General features: G+C 43.1%; 1 protein-coding gene across 1 annotated transcript in view; it reads right to left on the minus strand.

Moving 5' to 3' along the window:
• Positions 1-202: 202 nt before the first annotated feature.
• epha8 (eph receptor A8) overlaps positions 203-19,120 on the minus strand; it is a 49,011-nt gene continuing 30,093 nt past the window's right edge. Inside the window, exons 8-17 of the mRNA XM_076096923.1 lie at positions 13,963-14,087; positions 11,209-11,381; positions 9,918-9,944; positions 7,555-7,682; positions 7,154-7,279; positions 6,412-6,597; positions 5,907-5,968; positions 5,005-5,214; positions 500-649; positions 203-413 (exon numbers count right to left, since the gene is read on the minus strand). Coding sequence (XP_075953038.1) covers positions 207-413; positions 500-649; positions 5,005-5,214; positions 5,907-5,968; positions 6,412-6,597; positions 7,154-7,279; positions 7,555-7,682; positions 9,918-9,944; positions 11,209-11,381; positions 13,963-14,087 — 1,394 coding nt within the window. The 3' untranslated portion in view covers positions 203-206. The remainder of the gene's footprint in view (positions 414-499; positions 650-5,004; positions 5,215-5,906; positions 5,969-6,411; positions 6,598-7,153; positions 7,280-7,554; positions 7,683-9,917; positions 9,945-11,208; positions 11,382-13,962; positions 14,088-19,120) is intronic.

Consider the following 19,120-nt stretch of genomic DNA (forward strand, 5'->3'; position numbering starts at 1 on the left):
CCCGGCTCCCACACCAGGACGGCTACTTAGCAGCCTAACAGCCCGTCACCAGACATTGTCCGGCGGATCATCTTCTCAGCCCCCCCGCTTAGATTGTTGCGGCTTAATCCGCTAATCACGCGAACCAATATTTGATTAAATGTCGGGCGAAACCGTCTGGCCAAATTGAATCAAAAGACTCCTCGGCATGTGACACGTGGATCTACTCAGCGGCCCACCCACCTGCAGAGCGTGTCCATGGACTTCAGGTTCTCCGGGTTGCGGATTAGCTTGTCGAGAACGGTGACTATCTGGCAGAAGCGCGGCCTCTCGTTGCGGTCCTTCTGCCAGCAGTCCAGCATGAGCGTGTGCAGAGGACCGGGGCAGCCCATGGGAGCGGGCAGCCTGTAGCCCTCCTCCACGGATTTGATCACCTGAACAAAAAAATAGGCACGAGAGTACAGTGTATGCTGCGACAATAAGGTGAGGGGGGCTAGTTCGTGAAACAAACAGCGCTCACGTCTCTGTTGGTGAGGTTCCAGTACGGTCGCTCTCCGTAGGACGTCACCTCCCACATGACCACGCCGTAGCTCCACACGTCGCTGGAGGAGGAGAACTTCCTGAAGGTGATGGCCTCGGGGGCTGTCCAGCGGATTGGAATTTTCCCGCCCTGTTGGGAGAATAAAAATGATTGACCAGGGTCTTTCAATCTTTCTTTAGTTATAGAATCCAACTCATGATCGCAGAATAAAGGATTAGTTTGGCTATGTTCTATATTCTATATTCTTTCTTATCATATCATCATCCCATGAAAAGACCAAAGCCATCAAAGAATGTATCCTACTTAAAAGTACTATACTATACTATATTTTATTATTTAATTCAAATATTTTAGTCCTCTATGGGGTATAGCTCCATTATTGTCCAAAAACCAAAAAAAACATAATCAGCCACATTGTTGCACTGGTTGACATGTTTCCGCAACGCGCCAAATGTGTATTTTCATATGAAAATAGCCCCCAACAATCTTTTTTCTTTTTTGGGGGGGGTTTTGAGTGAAGTTTGCTAAACATTGATGCTCCCAGTTGTCTATGAAAATGAATGAGCCTTTAAAAAAAAAAGAAAGAAACTATTTGTTTTTAAAGATTTACGTCTTCGAGGGGATTTGGAGCTGAGGGTCACACACTGTGATTTTGGTCTTGCACTGGGATCTGTTGACACTAAGGAAAATACAGATTGATGCTGGCCTTAACCTTTAAATCCAGGTGGGGACGGTGAAAAAGACATTGTCAACATTTACCAGGGAGGTAGACCCCACATCTGTTCAAATACAGCTGGGGGAGGTGGTCACAAACTAATTTAATAAAAAAATGTTGACAATATTCTCTGTTTAATCAAGAAAATCCAGTGGATCCTATCTTAAAGCTACCCTAATTCATATTTTCATACTGGATCAAATGACTGTATAATATGAAAGGGGTCGCTCGTAGTGACAAACCCACAGAAAATGATCACCCGACTTCACAGTTGCCCTCAGCTCTACGGAGCATTTTAGCTCATTATTTTGGTTTGATGGACGGTTTAACGCTTGTGCGTCCCTTTAAAAAAAAGTTGCTCTGATGTTCTGAGAAGATGTCCCCTTGCTAAAACTGCAAAAATAATTAATAAATTGAACAAACATAAGCCCTGATCATCACTACCAAATATTCAAATAGTTTCAGAATTTTAACCCTTAAAATGTTATTTATGTTAACATCATTTTTATAACACCACTGTTGTTTTTAGCCCCACAAAAATTGAATTATTTTCTGTATACTTAATCTTTTTTCACAGTCAAGTTATTAGTCACAATATTTCAATGATTAGCAACAACATTGATTTTGATGTTTTGCTCAGAAATGCAGCAGCAATGCTTCCAACAGTGGAAACCAAGAAAATAGTATGCATTTGTCATTTGTAACATGAGAACACGGCTACATCTGGTAGAACATAGTAACATTTTGAAGCCAGGGCTCTAGGTTCAAAGCCTGATATAATATAATGCTTGATTGTATGCTATAATGGGCGTGGGATCAAACATTGAGGTTTTAATGGGTTTCAATGGGGACATTTTTGTCCTTTGGTGTCTGAATGTATTTTGACTACACAGTTTATTATAGACCTATTATGAGAGCTGGGGCTTAACCTCCAAAATTAGAAAAAATAAAGAAAAACCCCTTGCCACATGCATGCAGCCAAAATGATTGTTAACTTAAAAAGCCAAACATGTCCCTAATGAAGCACACGGGTTAGTAGTACCACAGTCTCAACATAACCCTACACAAGTAAAGGTACAGAAGTCTTATCAGTAGTAGTAGTAGTACTCATGCAGAAAAGCCTTATTCATATTGTTATAACGTGCAGCATATTATCGATTTATTACTATTCCCTCAATGTGTAAACAGCATTTATATGTTAGTGAAAGCGGCTCATTTTAACGACTGTGTATACTGTTGAGTAGTTTAATCAACAACGTAGTATACAACAAAGTATCTATAGCAGTCCAATACTGGAGTAAATATGCAGTTATCCTCTGAAATGAGGAGACATTGAGGTAAAAAGTAGCATAAAGATTGAGATTAGGGAAGTACTAGCTAAAATCAATCTTACCTACACCAGTGAGTAAATGTACATGAACGTTTAAAGTTAGAAGACACACCGTGGTTAAATGACTAAACAGGGCGCATGTGCTGCAGGGCCTGTACGAGAATAGACTTGCAAATGTTTGCAAGTATGTGAACTACTTACACTTTACTCTTGATATAAAAGTGACACTTAATTAGGTTGACGGATGGACGCGTCACTTCTTAAACAAACAAAGCGCTCCCGAGTGGGTTATTTTAAACATTTGAAGGTTGCTCTCAAAACGCAGCCCATTAGGCACACACCTGACGTCCTGCTAAACCATAAAAACCTGCAACATGACGGGAATCCTGTAACCTTCACTCGAGACCTCAACACTCGCAGCTTCTTCAAAGTGACTTTGGCTGCCAGATTCCATACAATAGGCAGCTTTTTATTCACTTCCAGATAGTAACGAGAACCGTGTTTATCATCAGCCATAATCAGCCATTCATTTCCAGATGACGCTATAGTGTCTGTAATATCCTCATTAACAATCCTTTTCCCCTAAAGCAGCATGTCTCTGGGTGATGCTGCATGTAATCACCCAGCTTCCTGTAATCTGATTGCCGTGCTTTAACAGACTGTAACAGACAAATGTGTCAAATGCTGATTTCCATCTGCTGTGAGCTGATAGCATCAGACACTGGAAGGAGCTCGGCTTCTTTATATTTTATAGTTCAGGCTTGTGCTCACCGGGCTGTAGGTTTAATACTGGACTGCTCTCTGCTGGAGCACTTACAGACATGATTTTACTTTGCTCTCAGTTTCATTGGACTTGATTGTATCTGTGTAGCTTTTGTCTCCAGCTTTAACTCTCGTCTTGATGCTTCTTTCTTGGCCGGATTTCAGTGGAACTGCCCTCTTAAATAAAGGTTATTCACGAATGATAAATAGGATATAGTAAAAAAACATCTTTACTTGTCAATTTAATTTGACAAAATATGAAGATATACTGTATATCTGATGAATGTATATATGTGATGGCTGTAAGGACATTATCTTTTGGCATTGCACTATATTTACATGATCTTAAGGATTTTTACGTCTGAGGTTCAATATATAAAGCACTTGCTGCTAAAGGCAGCCAGTATGCCTCGTGCAGTTTTAAAGTTGGAACTCAATGTACACATAAAAGGCAGCGCTGAGCACTACTCAGATGATTAATGTCCTCTGTGGCTCTGAAGGAACTTTGTCTCAGTAAAAAACCCTGATGTACGGAAGCCCTGAGCAGAAAGTGAGAAAAAAAAGAAATCCGGTGATCCATTTAAACTTTTGCCAAGATAATTGATCCAAGTGCCTTAATTCTTTTTTATTTCATCTGTGAAACAGCTGGAAATTAAGAACATGGTGGAGCATGCTCTTAAGTCATGAACACGTCATGAACACGAAATTACATGTTACTAAAAATGAATGACATCATCAGGGTTATATGTTTTTTTGCTTGGGATTACCAGAGCCCAGCATAATCCGGTTCTGCTGGGTGAAGCCTATGTGGAAGTGTCTTAAACTTGCATTCTCTCTACTGACCATCAGGGGGCGACTCCTCTGGTTGTATAGAAGTCTATGAGAAAATGACTCTACTTCTCTCTTGATTTTTTACCCCAGTAAACATTGTAAACATGAGTTTATGGTCTCAGTCTCTAGTTTCAAGTCTTCTTCAATACAGCATGATGTTCATTTAGTAAATTATGGTCCATTTAGAGTCAAATAGACCATAAAGAGGAGTATGCTTTAGGGCGGGCTTACTGTGATTGACAGGTCGCTGCCTCTACAAGAGCCTTATACGGCATCTCAATGTCACTCCCCCGCTGTCAAAAGATGTTCACTTTTGCTAGCTGGTTACCAAGAAAAAAGACAAGACTACCAAAATCCAAGATGGTGACGGCCCAAATGCCAAACTACGACGACTACGTCCACTTGTTATACGTATTATAATTTTTATCTGGAGAGAAAAAAGTCAGATGGGCGTTCTATTGGTTGCTATAGGTTGTAAATGGGAAATGTAGGATTCCAGGGTTTTTGGAGATTTCACCCGTCCTGATATATCAGGCTCTGCTGCTTTAATTTTTTTAAACCATTTTCAATGTCTCTTGGTAGTCCCCCCAATGGAAGTGCATTACAAAATTGCTGGAGCACCCCTTAGGAATCTGTAAAAATCTTCCTCGCTGCATGGAACTCATTGTGTGTTCTTATGCAAGTTTACATGTAACTGCAATTTTGACATATAACGTTGATACGACCTAAGTGGAATAGTTGATGTATGTTTTTCATACCCATAACACATGCTCGCCGCCTCCTTTAAAGAGCTGTGTGAGTGTGTGTGTGCATTGCATCAATGCTTGCCTCAATGTGAAAACTCACACTGGTGGTGTATGCAGCGTCGGGGTCGTCCTCCAGCACCCGGGACAGGCCGAAGTCAGACACCTTACACACCAGGTTGCTGTTGACCAAGATGTTGCGGGCAGCCAGGTCTCTGTGGATGTAGCCCAGGTCAGACAGGTAGGTCATACCTGCCGCGATGCCGCGCAGCAAACCCACCAGCTGGATGACGGTGAACTGGCCATCGTGCCTCTACGGGTAGGGGGAAGAGAAAAAGAGAAAGATTGGGGGGAAGGTGGTAGGGAGAGAGAGTTTTAATGGCAGATCACAAAAAAAGAAGTGAAGGTAGAGCAGCAGAACAGATGAGGAGAGTGATAATAGAAGAGATTTTAATCAAGATAGAGAGGAGAGTACAGATAAGAGAAGAAAACATGACAGGGATTTGCTTTTTAAGTAATAATCCACAGTATCTTCATATAAGCAAATGCTGGAGCTGTTTGACATTGTCGATGTGACACAGTGTTAAATCAACTTGTATCTCGTTGAAGAGAAAACTTTCACATTTGCTGCTCTAAACCACTGGTGTCTGGCAACAATGATTCTCTGATAAATAGCAAGTGATGTGAAGTGATGTTGCTCTCCTGTGAAAACCATGTATCTACCGAGTACGTTCTCCTTGGTGTGTTGAGAAGAATTATCCAACACCAATAAAACCTTCCCGAAATCCGTTGGAAACGAATTCGCTAAGCTTGAATTAGAGCTTTGTAAAGGTTGCTAAGAAGTCGTAATACATTGTTTTCACCGGAGGATGAGCAGTTATAGCTTGTATAGCTAAACAGTGAAGGAAAAGATCGCCACTTACTCAATAACAGAGAACAGGAGAATCACTTTACACCGAGTCAAAATGAAAAGTAAACAGAAACCTTTACTGCTTCAATACCAACCCTGAGGAAGGAGTCCAGAGAGCCGTTCTCCATGTACTCTGTGATGATCATCGCCGGTTTGCCTGAGGGAACAAACAGGAACCTTCAGGACTCCATCTTACGCTAAACCAGCCCGGTCTCATTCCCAGGTCCTCAATTAGCGACGCTTTGTATGGACCTCGACGCACAAGGCATCCTTTTATCGTCTGTATGAGACGCAACAGGCTCAAACGCATAACTTTCACCTAGCAGCCCAAGTCCACTTCACAATAACTATGGGCTTACTTCCTGGACAGCCAAATTATAAGTCAAAGGAAGACTTCTAACTGAGGGAGCAAGTTGTGAAAGCTTTGCGAGTTGTCTACACGACACACAGTAGATGAGGCTTGGTGAAGCCTATGTAGCCTAAAAATGTACGTTCACTGTTATTTATCATGCTCTTTAACAGTCATAACTCTTAAATCATCGTCAGTAATCGTGAAAACAACTTTATTAACACTAATATATAGATGTAGCGGTAGCGTACTCTGGGTTACCACTCCCTCCAGGCGAATGACGTTGGGGTGGTCGAACTGGGCCATGATGGACGCCTCCGCCAGGAAGTCCCGCTTCTGCTTCTCCGTGTATCCCGCCTTCAGGGTCTTCAGGGCCACTGGGATGTCTCGCTTCCCCGGGAGTCTCATGCGTCCATAGCACACCTCCCCAAACTCCCCTTAACACAAACACAAGAAAAGAGTCAATTTAGCATGAATCCACTCGTTCAATTCTATTCTACTGCATTCAACATGCACTGTGCACTCCCCCCCCCCCCCCCCCCCGTCACATGTAACATATAAGAAATAATTGTAAATGTGTCTTAAGTTAATTTGCTGCGTTAGATAAGAGAAATCCATATGTGCAAAAGTAGAAGTAAGCTAATCCTCCATCAGCCTCTTTCTCATTAATTCTTATCTCAGAAGAACTTTTAAAGTGGGATGGCTTATTTGTCTTCCTCAAATCTACACTTCTCTTCATGTCTGCAGGAGTTACATCCAGCAGCACAGTGTATTGTGGAGCCGACACAGTGTTAGTATTCCCTGCCCGTCTGAGGGGCTCTGACTGACAGCCCCACGCAACGCTCTGATTCCGCTCTGCCATCCTCCTCTCTGCTGCACACCCTTTACACTGGCCAATGATTTTAAGTTAGCCCCGGCCAATGATTCTCACTCTGTGTGTGCGCGCGCGTGTGTGTGTGCGTGCACAAGTTTCACATATTTTTTTTTTTTTACCTGAGCCAATGATTTTCTCTATTTTGATCCTGGAAGCTTCAATCTCTCGGGCAAACTCGTGGACCGCGTGGCAGGGATCCTCGTACGTGTGCGGGTCGATGTAGAACCTTGCGTCGGGGAATGACACTAAGATAAACAACATTAGCATTCGGTCACATATCGGAGAACGAGAGCGGCGACTCAGCCCCTCGTCGCTGGTGTGTGCGAGGGAAGACTTGATGAAAGAGAAGAACTGGCTCACAGAAAGAAGCAGCAGAGAGAGAGATAATAAACAGCGGGTGCTCCTGTGATCAGTTGGCACGTGATGAAAAATTGTTTGCTCGGATGATGAACTTTATTACATGCAGTCTAATCAATACGTGTGCTTAATGGTTATAATTAAGGAGTGGGGCCAAACATACCGTGACCGTTCTGGTAATGCATCTTCTCCTCATCAGAGTCCTGGAAGGCTTTGCTGTAGCCACAGTGTCTATACAAACCACACACACACACACACACACACACACACACACACACACACACACACACACACACACACACACACACACACACACACACACACACACACACACACACACACACACACACACACACACACACACACACACACACACACACACACACACACACACACACACACACACAGTGGGATGAATACAGGACAATAGTGAAACATTTATCCAAAATGTATCAAACTCGGCTCAAAATGAAAAAATCAATAGTTGTTCATAATGAATTATTAACTTTAACAGAGCTATTCATCACTTAGTGAAACTTAGTTATTCATAAGGAGCAATATGTCAACCTGTTCTCCCTGTTAATTAGGGTTTCCACCGGCAACAAGGTGGAACCGAGCCTAATTATTTCCATTATGAGGTTCCCTTTCATATTAACAGACCTGTTTCTATGGGTATGCTTCCATGTTTAGTTCAAGTTAAAATGATTAACATCATATATTAATGCAATGAAGGAACAGTGGACACATCTCAGGAGGGCATTTAGGAGATTTAATGCATCGATCACACATACGGGCGGTGTTGGGGAAGCCACACGCTACAGAAATACTATTTTTAACTTTGCGTTGAAAGAGGTGACTAACACTTTTTATATGTAGCATCACTACATAGGTTTGTCTTATTCATGTTTTTCTTAAAACATAAAGTTTAAATTTCACTTATGTAGGGGAGTGGCGTAAAAACGGCTTTTTTTGTGTGCTTCAAATTCCAAGCACTGTTGGCCATGTCTTTGCTGTTGGGCGCTTTCTTGAGTCATGGTGGTTGGTGACAACACACACATTGAGGGTTTAATTCACTATGTTTGTATCCTGTCCCTTCATGTGTGAGCGCTGGTGTAGGTTTCTTTAAACTGTTTGGATCTCACTCTGTGGCAGAAACCATTGTTATCGCCTCTCATCTCCTTACTTATACTTCAATCATTATCTCCACCAGGAGGTTATGTGAATGGCCGTGTGTGTGTGTGTGTGTGTGCATATCCCTGTGTCTGTCCATCTATCCACGGCTAATATCGCAAACTGCCGGATCCATCAGCCTAACACGTTTTGTGCTCATTTATGACTGTATATCAAGCCTATTTTGGTTAACAGAGCTAACAGCTAACAAGCTAATATAGCTAACGGAGCTTACGGAACACACGGCAGGACTTTTCTTCAGTCTGTACAGAGGTCTGATGAGGTCCTTCTGCATAATAATTAGCCGTGTGCTTCTACGGGGATAGCGTGTTTTTTTGGAGCTATGGACCATAAAACTGATCCTGGTGGTTCCTGCCATGCGTAGTTTTTGTTTTTTTTCTCATCAGTTTAACATCATTGTTTGCGTATTCATTAAAAATGAGCATTTTAAACTCCACCATCGGTGAAGCTTTCCTTTTCTGAACCAGCATCTTAATTACATTGGACAACATGATTTTGCCTGGATTACACATTTAAATCCTCCGACATATTCTTCCCCTCTCTAACAGAATGGAAATGAAAAACTTAATAAGCAGTGAAACACGAATTAATTAAGTGCATTGGAATTAATTATTCGATGCAGCATTCCAGAGATGTAAGTTGAAAACATCAAAAAAAAGGGAGGAAGGGTGGGGTTGACAGGATCAGTGGGGACGTTTGGCTTGCAAGCTACTGGACATGAATCAACATAATTAAATGCACTACGAGGTGGAAATTATGATTTAGGAAATTAGCTAAACAAGGCGGTGAGAGGACAGGGAGGGTTGAGGAGATGAGAGAAGCTAAAGAAAATGAACATTCCAACATGGCAAAGGAGACTAAAGGTGTTTTAGCTTCTCAAAAGCAGGCTTAAATGAGATTCATCCCCTTTTGGATGGAATAACTCTTCACTCAGATTACAACCTCACTTTTTAAAATTTTTACTTTGCAGGCAATACCACAGGAGGGAGAAACACAGTGCACACAGGGCTTCTGATCACAAGCAACATTTACACAAAGAGAGATACGGTAGAGTAGCGTAAGAAAGTGTTCCACACACAGCAGCGATGGGTAGTGTGGTAAAGTGTAGCCTTGCCGTTTCCTGCAGATGAAGATGGCCAGAAAGGTGACCAGGCCGGACACCAGGGCCATGCAGATCCAGATGATGGTCATGGTGTTGTAGCGCAGAGGAGCTGGAAACACACACACGCAAACACAACGCTCCGCGTTAGTCGAGTTTGCGGTTTACACTGACACACACACACACGGCGGCAAACACAGGCGGGCAGGTAGAGAGTTCGTGGTCAAACAAGATAAACAGGAATTTGTAGCTTCATTAAAGAGCTCAACATTTTGTAATTACCTCCTGTTTGCATTTTTGAAACTTTGTGCATGGCATCATATGGAGGGAATATTCAGCTAATGTTCATCTACTTTGAAAGATTGAATAGACCTGATAGTATGATAACTGCACATAAAGTAAGAGGTAAAAATAATGTATCTTTCAAATGACATAAAATCTAATTATGCTAGAATTTAATAAGACTGTCGAGTACGTAAACTAATACATTTTGTGAGTCATGAATAAGCTATTGCATTTGTGATTTCGGTGGCACTTTTTTATTCACCATTTCGTGTAATAACAAGCCCTAATCATAATTAAGTGTGTCGTGGATACATTTCTTTGCTAATCATTTCAACTGTGTGTGCTACAGCAGGGACGACACACTGGCAGCTCTGTGAAGGCTGTACCACAGTGAGGTACAGTGATGCTTTAGGAGATGTAGATACAAGTGAAAGCTTCAGCTTTTTGCTGTTGGCGCTAGAGCAAAGGTAAAAGGTCACGGTAGGTTTCATCCTCTGAGGACCATGAACATGCAAAATTCCACGGCAATCCATGTAAAGAGATATTTCAGTCAGGATCAAAGACTTTGCCATCCCTAGAGCCTTGAGATAAACATGGTTACCATTAAAGCTTCAACGTTGGGTAAGACTGAACTACACGGAACGGACACAACGAAAAAAAGGCTAATCTGGTTTTCATAAACTTTAGGACTTATTGATTACTCAGCATGTATAGAGGAGCAGAGTCTGGGTCCAGTGAGCAGCAGAATGAAGGGACACTATTAGTCAGTGAAACAGCACTGGGACTCCGACCAGGCAGGAGCTTTAGCTTTGCAGACCTGAAGTCTGCTCCGCAGGTTCTCTGCCAAATCCCCTATTAGGAAAGAAAAATGTTCCAATAAAGGTTTTTCCAGTGAGTCCTAACTTTCAGTGTTGTACTGGCCTCAGGTGGACAGACTCATGAAGACTTCTAGCCCCCCCCCCCCCAGCACTGGGATAGGCTGCAGTTTTTCTGACAGCGGTGACCCTCTAACAAAGCTCAGATCAATAGAAACGAGGGATGGACGGGGGCGGCTATCAGCCTCGCTGACACTTTAGCCCAGGACCATGCTGTGCAGTCTGGTTTGGGAAGTCTTTTAACACTTTTTCAACTGTATTAAACAGCATACGACCGCTATAGGGTCCCCGTGGCTCAGGGCAGGCAGCAGGTTCTGTGCCACAATGTATTTCTGTTTCTTATAGACCATGATATACAAACACACACACACACACACCTGCTTTCCCAGTCTGAATCTCCACATTCTGGCTGAAGTCTCCGCAACCCGCCGACGTTCTGGCTCGGACCTGGAAGATGTACTTGGTGCCCGGCTTCAGCCCCGATACCCGGGCGCTGGTATTTTTAGACTTCAGAGTGGAGTAACTGTGTGCTTCATTGTCCTGTAACAGAAACGGCCACGTTTAAATGGTCAGCTTTGGGGATCTTAGCATGTTGGGCAGGGTATGTGCTAGACTAAACACTTCACAGCCCAAACCATGACCTCAATGCATCTGATGTCACCGACTTTACTGCTGGTTACACTTAAACCTGAAATAACACATTTTCGGGGGGAATCAGGGGAAAAATACAAGGAGTTTCCAGTTTTACTGCAGTTTTTCTATTACTTCTTAATATAATGTAATATTTATTGCAGTAGTTACACTGGGTATCAATGAACTGAACACAACCCCTCCGATTGTTAAAATAAATTTAGTTGTTTCTTTAACCATGAATTCAACTTTTTTTGTTTCCTTCCTTGAATACATCTAGTAGTGTCATCTCTCCGTCACCCCCCACCCTTCAGACAAGGCCGCCCCCTTCTCACGAATCCTCATCTGTCAATCATTTGATTCTCCAGAATAGCAAAAAAAAAAACAGACATCCCCTCTCACTACTCTATCCATAAACAATTTCACACCACTACTAGCTCAATTTAAAGAAAAGCATGGAAAGTATTCCTTGTGCGTCTGTAAAATGGTTTTGCATTTATGCATCAGTTCTTGGATTAAATAAACCACAGGACTTGGCTGCATTTATAGCAGCTTTAGAGCTGCTGCAAATACTTATTTACAAATTTTTGAGGCTATAGTAGTGGATTCCTCAACGTACATTTTATTTTATTAAGGAACAAACGATCAGCTGGGGAAACATGGATATTTTGATGTCACATAAATAGCATCTAACTATAAGTCAAGGAGTCTCTGTCTGTGTGTCCATCGTTTATCTCGAGAACCGTTCATCTGATCTACTTCACACTTGGCAGGTGTGTTGCTAGGTGCTCAAGGGAGTGCAGTGTCGAATTTGACACGCTCAACACGAATAAAATAAACTCTTTTTTCACTTCCCACGCAGTCAGCGAGCGACGAACGGTTCTCGACAGCGCTGCAAGCAGCAGTCCCAGGGTCCAAGCCGTCGGCTCGCTTGGAACGGCCACACGCTCGGAACGAGCACCGCACTAGTTTTTTACCACATTCCCAAATCCTTTTTTTTGGGGGGGGGGGGGGGGGTCCATGGTACTTTAATGCGGCATTGGTCAAACACCACTTAAAGCAATGCCATCAGTCCAAATGATTTAACGGAATTTATTCAAACAACGGCAGTCTCAGGAGTTTTTCTTTGAAAAACAAAAAGAATTTGACCAAATGGTCAAATCATGCTGGATTTGCCGCTCATTAACAGCTTAATTTATACACTGCCCCCCCCCCCTGTTTGGGGTCTTTCACTAGATTTTCTAAACTGTTTGCCGTTGTGTAAATGAATGCAACCTTGTCTGCCACTCAAATGTAATTGGCAGGTAATTACCTCAGGCATCTTTTGAAAAATGACAGGTACTTTGAGGATTATTTATTTCCTTTCAGATAATTAATTTATGATGCCTAATGTTCAAATGTGAATTTCTCAAGATTATACCCCCTATCTGCCGTGCAAAGTTCTTTTTTGTTATGTACATATTCATTAAAGTGGGATTTTTGTTTTCGAGGAACACATTTATTCTTGTGAAGACTTGATCAACAATGACGTTTATCATTAACCATCGTCATCGTCACTGCTATCCTCGCCTTGCTCTCATCTGCCTGCCGCAGCATCTTTACGAGTGTTGAAGGTAATACGAGTTCAGCAATAATGAGGAGGTGCAAGGTGCATCCAAACAGCAGAATAAGTGAATCATTCATGTGTCCTCGGAAAAGGATAAGAGCCTAATTAAGAAGAAGTGCCGGGTGCAGAAATGAGAGCCATTTTTTTGTCTTCATTATCCCCCTCTGTAGTGTGCTGCTGCTGCAGCGGCCGCCACCCTCGCTGTGACTCATTGCTGTTTAAGTGCAGCCTATAGAAACCTTAAGAAAGCACATTGCTGACTTGCCCACTTGAAATCCCCCCCGCGGTCGTCTCAACCCCCCGAGCGAGGCCAGATTAAGACGCCAGCGCAAGAGACGAGCTAATCCTCCATCACTCCCCCAGCACCGTCCTGCTTGTTTGGCTATGAGAATGTCTGTTTCCAGGCTGCTCCCGCTGCAATTAGCTGATTCCTATCACCACGCGCTCGCCCCAAACACAGACACACACACACACTACCTGTGCATGTTCGCACTCGTGGCAATTAGCCCCGTCGAGAGGCTTACGCGCCCGTCAGCCGCTTTCTGTCACCGTCACTTTGGCTGAGGTGGAATCCTCGCCGTCTCATCCTCCTCTCTCGACCCTCATTTCCTTTCAATTAGCTGAGCTGCCAGCGGTACCTTTTTTTTTTTTATTGGGATTAAGTTATCCGGAGTTTATCCAACCACTCTCCTCCGCATTCACAAATATCTTGGCTCAGTTTAGTCGCAGTCCTTTGAAGACAATGAGCTTATGTTCTCCAGGTATCGCAGAGACGGTGTCACTTTTCCCCCTCTCATAAGCTGCCTGAATAAATATTGGAAAACAAGCAACCCTAAAAACAGTGCAGGTCTGGAGCGGTGCGGATGCTGCAGCTGGTTCCGGTACCTTCTCGTAGTATTTGATGTCGTACTCCAGGATGACTCCGTTGGGCTGGTCGGGTTCGTGCCACAGCAGGATCACGCTGTTCTGGCTGGTGTTCTGCTGCCGGATCTCCATCACTTCAGAGGGGGCTGCGCAAGAAACAGGAGAGATTACTGCTTTGTCAGTTCAAGATGGGGATCCTCAGTGACCACGAGTATAATGAGGTGATGACATTACCCTGCAGTTAAGTCATGTTTACACAGGAACGGCTGCATTTCCTGAAATACACTCAGGCAGGGTGAAAAATAATATAGTGTACACTGAGGTGGCCTTGACGGCTAGTGTGCAGACTTTATAAACTCTTAGTTCATATCAAGTGGTTTCAGCCCCAACAAGTCCTTGAAGCTAAATGATTAGCCCATGTCTGACTTGCCTCAATCAGCAGGTCGACATTATTTGTCGAAGCCTCCCAAACTGCTACAAATGATCAGCCACCTGTATGGTTAGTATTTGGTAGGAATGGGGATACGAACAGCAGTCGCCAGTGCGTGTAGAAAAAAACCCACCCGTGTGTGTGTGTGTGTATGTGTGTGGGGGGGGGGGGAACAAGCTGCTTGAGAAAACGTTTAACTTTTACAGTTACAGTTGATTACAGCAACAATAACCACAATGCAGATAAAGTTGATGTCAAGAGTTGGACATTAGTACTGTTTGCTGACAGTGGCAGCTACTCCTACTAGTCCTTACAGAAACAAAGCGTGTGGCCCCAAGCTGTTTTTCATTATCAGCAAAAAAAAATGTCGTCGAGGCAGCACATTTCATCTAAAGACTGTTATTTTGGCACTTCTGCTAAATTTGACAGCAAGAGGAGAAGAGTAAGACGTATGTGTGATAAAGGGCCAAGGCTGCAACTGAGCAACCAACATGCCCCAAGGGCCAAGTTTATCTTTTACTTTTTCAAAGAGCCATTTCTGTTCTTTTGGATAATTTACAGTGAGTGATTCAAGGTCAGTTTTGAAACCAGGACATTACAGGTTCACGGTGAGAACTACAGTCATGTGAGGCATGACATCCTGGATTCCCAGCACAGTGAGCACATCCTTCCCTCTACAACCAGGGCTGCCAACTGTTTCACATCGACCGTGAGACTCCAGTTGAAAATAACAAATTTGACGGCCGCTCAAATGTGGATCGATTTGATATGAAAGAGAGTCGTATGAGAAGTCAGAAAAGTATAAAGCCACAGATGCCTCCACCACGTAACACGCTGTAATGAGGTCATGGTCATTTCTCGTATTTATGTCAGGTCGCGTTGCCCTTAACTAAAGAAAGTTAACAATAATGTAGCCCTACTCATCAACTTCTTATTAACAAACTTGACCCAGAAAAAGAGAGGTGGTTGTATTTTTAATTTTCCTCAGGAGTGTGTGGACCAACTATACTTCAGGAGCTTAATAGCGTCTTGATAATGGGCCCAATGTAAATTTCATGGGTGATGCTCTGCCTGTTGCCGTGTGTATCTGTGGACTAAAAGTGTCTTCTCCATGTGGCAGCTGGAGAAACTTTAGAAAAAGCTGTGAACCCACTGTTCCACATCATAAAGGCAAGGAGGATTACAGTGCTGTCACCAGATCCGACGCCATCCCTTTATCGGCCTGTGGCCACCGGTGGATCGAGAATACACCTGTGGTAGAGAGGGCGTCGCTCTGGGTCATTCATCATGGGAACAAAGGGTCCTATGTTTCCCCAACCCATTCTCATTCCCAACTAGCCACATACGGACGCTTGGTCAGGACCCCTTGGTGTCACTTCTGTTGAGGCTAAAGATCATGGTTTTGGTTAAAATAAGTATGTGTTTGGTAATCTCGGAATGGCTGGTTGCCCAACAGATACGCTCCCGTAGAGAGGGCTCTCGCTGTCCGGCCATCACTTCACCAATATAAGGATTCTGTGTGAGGAACCAAACCTCCTTTTGTTTTGTTCAGAGACCCAGACAGCTGCAAGAGGCAAACATCTGGCAGGAGGTGTTTCTGCTGGTAGGAATAGTTCTAGAATAAGGTATTTTTTTAAAGTAGTCAATCAGAAATATTCTGGAGATTGAATTGTTGAGCGTAAGGCTGTAAACACGGGCAGTGTGTTTCTGTCAAGCAATTATTAACGAGCCAATCGCAGACATGAATACTTCACATAATCAATTGTCGTGCTTTTTCGACAAGTTTCTCCATTTTCACTGGAACTGTTTCTAATCAGAATCATATTTATCAGAGTGGATCTCTCTCCTGTTGTATTGGAAGAGGTTTTAACAGTGTACACCATTATAACCACTATAAGTTGTTGATATAAAGTAATGATTTATCAATATATTTTATATAACACTTTTTATTTTCTTAGTTGATGTCATTCCCCAACAATTTGAGGCTCTCCCGTCCCGTGGGAGCAGAGTTCCTCTCCTTCCCATCCAATCAAAAGAGGCTGGACATCTTCTTGTGTGGTTTCCTCAGAAAAGCCCGATCCGGAGCTTTGGGCTTTGTGCCATTTTGTCCCATGGACCGGCCTTTGTGGCGAGAGGCTTTTCTGTAAACAAGGATGTGGAGGCTTGCAACATGCAGGAAGACACACAAGCTTGTGTGTGATTTTGTCATTCTACACCGGGGGGAGGTTACTAAAGTTCCTCCTCACAAAAGAGCTCCTGACTTCTGTGGCATCAGCCTGGTCCAGGCACCGCGTCCACCTCAGGAGAGGAGGAAGCTGGAGTCTGATGCGCAGGGCCAGAAGAGAGAGGCTGCAGGGGGATCTCCTGGAGGACCTAAAAAAGAAAAAGGAAAAACCATCCAAGAGGTTTCTGAAGGTCTGGCCAGACAGGTTTGCGGAAGAAGCCGAGGGCAAGGCTGGCGGTCGGATGGCCAAGCTTATAACAAAGTCCAACGCCCTGAGGAGCCGCAGCAAGGAAAAGTTAGCCGAGCTCAAGAACATTGAGGAGATTGCGGTAAAGGGAGAAGAGCTCAAACTAATGTTTCTTAGTTGGTTGTGTACACACACACACACACACACACACACACACAGTTCTGAAATCATGTTTATGTTGAATGTGAATAAATTATTACGTTTTAAATGAGCTTTGGGGCTTCAATGTGTCAGTCTCCAACACATCCGCTTACAGAAAGAACTGTGTAGAATAACTCAAAAGCTACCGAATGTCTACACATACTGCTTTGCTTTTTAACGATCGTAACAGTGAATAAAGACCTGCCAGCTTTGCATGAACCTTAATTTCATGGTCTTCCATCTCTGTTTAATGGCCAGGTGATGTGGTGGTTCACTTTTACACTGTGACCTGCAGGCTTTGGCTTCTATCTTGATCTTTTCAAGTTTCAGTTTTCACTGCCGAATCAGTTTGACATCCTGGATATATATCCTTCAAATGCACATTTTCAACCGTTTTCTCTGCTTCTCTCTGAAATCGCTTTATTTTTGTTTTCTCAAAAGTGACAGTGACAGTGCGCTCTCCATGAAAGCTTGAGAGAGTCTTAGCAAAGAGTCAACTGTGGCTCCACATTGGGCATCACTCCAAGTCCAAGTCCACTTCAAGAGTGCATATGAAGTTTGTAAAGGAAAGGCCTTCAGTATAGTACTACGAACTGTCATGACAGACAGAAAGTTGTGAAATCAGCATTATCATGTTGTAGAATAAAGTTGCTGTCACAATAATAAACTAAAATATACACATCACCAAACTAATTAAAGTTTCGGTTCATGCAGCTTTAACAGCTTGTGCCATCTCAGGAATCCATATTATCAAATAGAAATTGTCATAGAAATCATGGAAAAGCACCATAAAGCATCAAACTGTCTCTTCCCACGTCTCCTTTCATCTTCATTGTCAGCAACAGTTAGACTATGATGTCTGGAGGCTGGCAAGTATGCTGATCAACCATAGGTATTCATGTTTGACCATGATCATTGACTGGACTTTGCGTCGACATTTGCTTTAAAATGTGAGAATTTAGCTCCTGAACTGGGGGTTGAGGATTGATGACCCCGACCCTCTGCGATAATGTCAAAGAAGGCCAACTCATAAAATGCACCGACTTCACCGATAGGCGACCGAATCTCACTCCCAACTAACTCAAAAAGTTGGCAGCCCTGAACAACCTGTCCTGTCTAAAGTCTTTCAGTATTTCTCTTCTACAGGAGCAAACAACCTGTAACCTAGAGCTCCCCATAACCTGAACCTCCAAGATGCAAAGTTCTGCCTTGTATTTCTACTGTGTTTTGCAAACCGGATCATTTCTGATACATGTTGTTTAAAAGAGAACACTGTGACAGATTTACATCACACCGGGACTTTGTCATTCTTACGTAGTGTTTAGGAGGCGAATCTTGGACGAACAAGAAGGGAGCTAGTGGCCCTGATAATGACTTCCTTTCATCTTTACACAGAGTGACTTTTAAACGTGAGTATCATTAACTTAATGGAAAGGGGCCCAACCCGCAGTGGGAGGTCGACAGAATGGAGCAGTGAACTAGACCGGCAACGGATCAACAGCCTGCTGACTCTGGAGACAGGTCAGCTGCGGGCGTCATGCCATTAAACAAGGCCGCTGTTTGAGGCTCGCCTGAATCACAAAACAGAGGGTGGGGGGGGGGGGGGTACCAACCGACAGGTGGAGAACAAACCACGTGATGCACAGCAATTATTTTAAAGTATACTTGTAAAGATATAATTGAATGTAGCTTTGTTAGTGGAAACAATTGTTCACATCTGAAAATATTTAATGACTTTGCAAGTAGCTTTGCCCAGCTGCTGGAACAGCTGTAATCCTATTATCTTGAAAATAAAATTGTTACAACAGCAGATCCTGTCTTTGGATTCTTTTTTCATTTAACAATGCGTTTGGTGTGCTTTGGGACTTCACAATACTTTTGAGTTATTGGAAATGTTTGGCTCACACAAGTACATACGATCAATACAACCCTAAGCACAATGGCTCCTTAATGCACGGGCTGGCAAGGAAAATGTAGTTTTGAAAGGCTAAACGCCAACAAATATGGATTGAAGCAAAATGTTTTGTGAGTTAAAACATTGTGAATATTTATGTGCAACTCGCAAAAATAGCTGGTTTTAGTGGCCCGTCCCTCCCTTCACAATATGCCATGGCTACATTAATTCAGCACCCTCCGT

This window comes from Anarhichas minor, unplaced genomic scaffold, assembly GCF_050575085.1.
Source record: "Anarhichas minor isolate MPS153535 unplaced genomic scaffold, ASM5057508v1 ptg000023l, whole genome shotgun sequence".
NCBI lineage: Eukaryota > Metazoa > Chordata > Actinopteri > Perciformes > Anarhichadidae > Anarhichas > Anarhichas minor.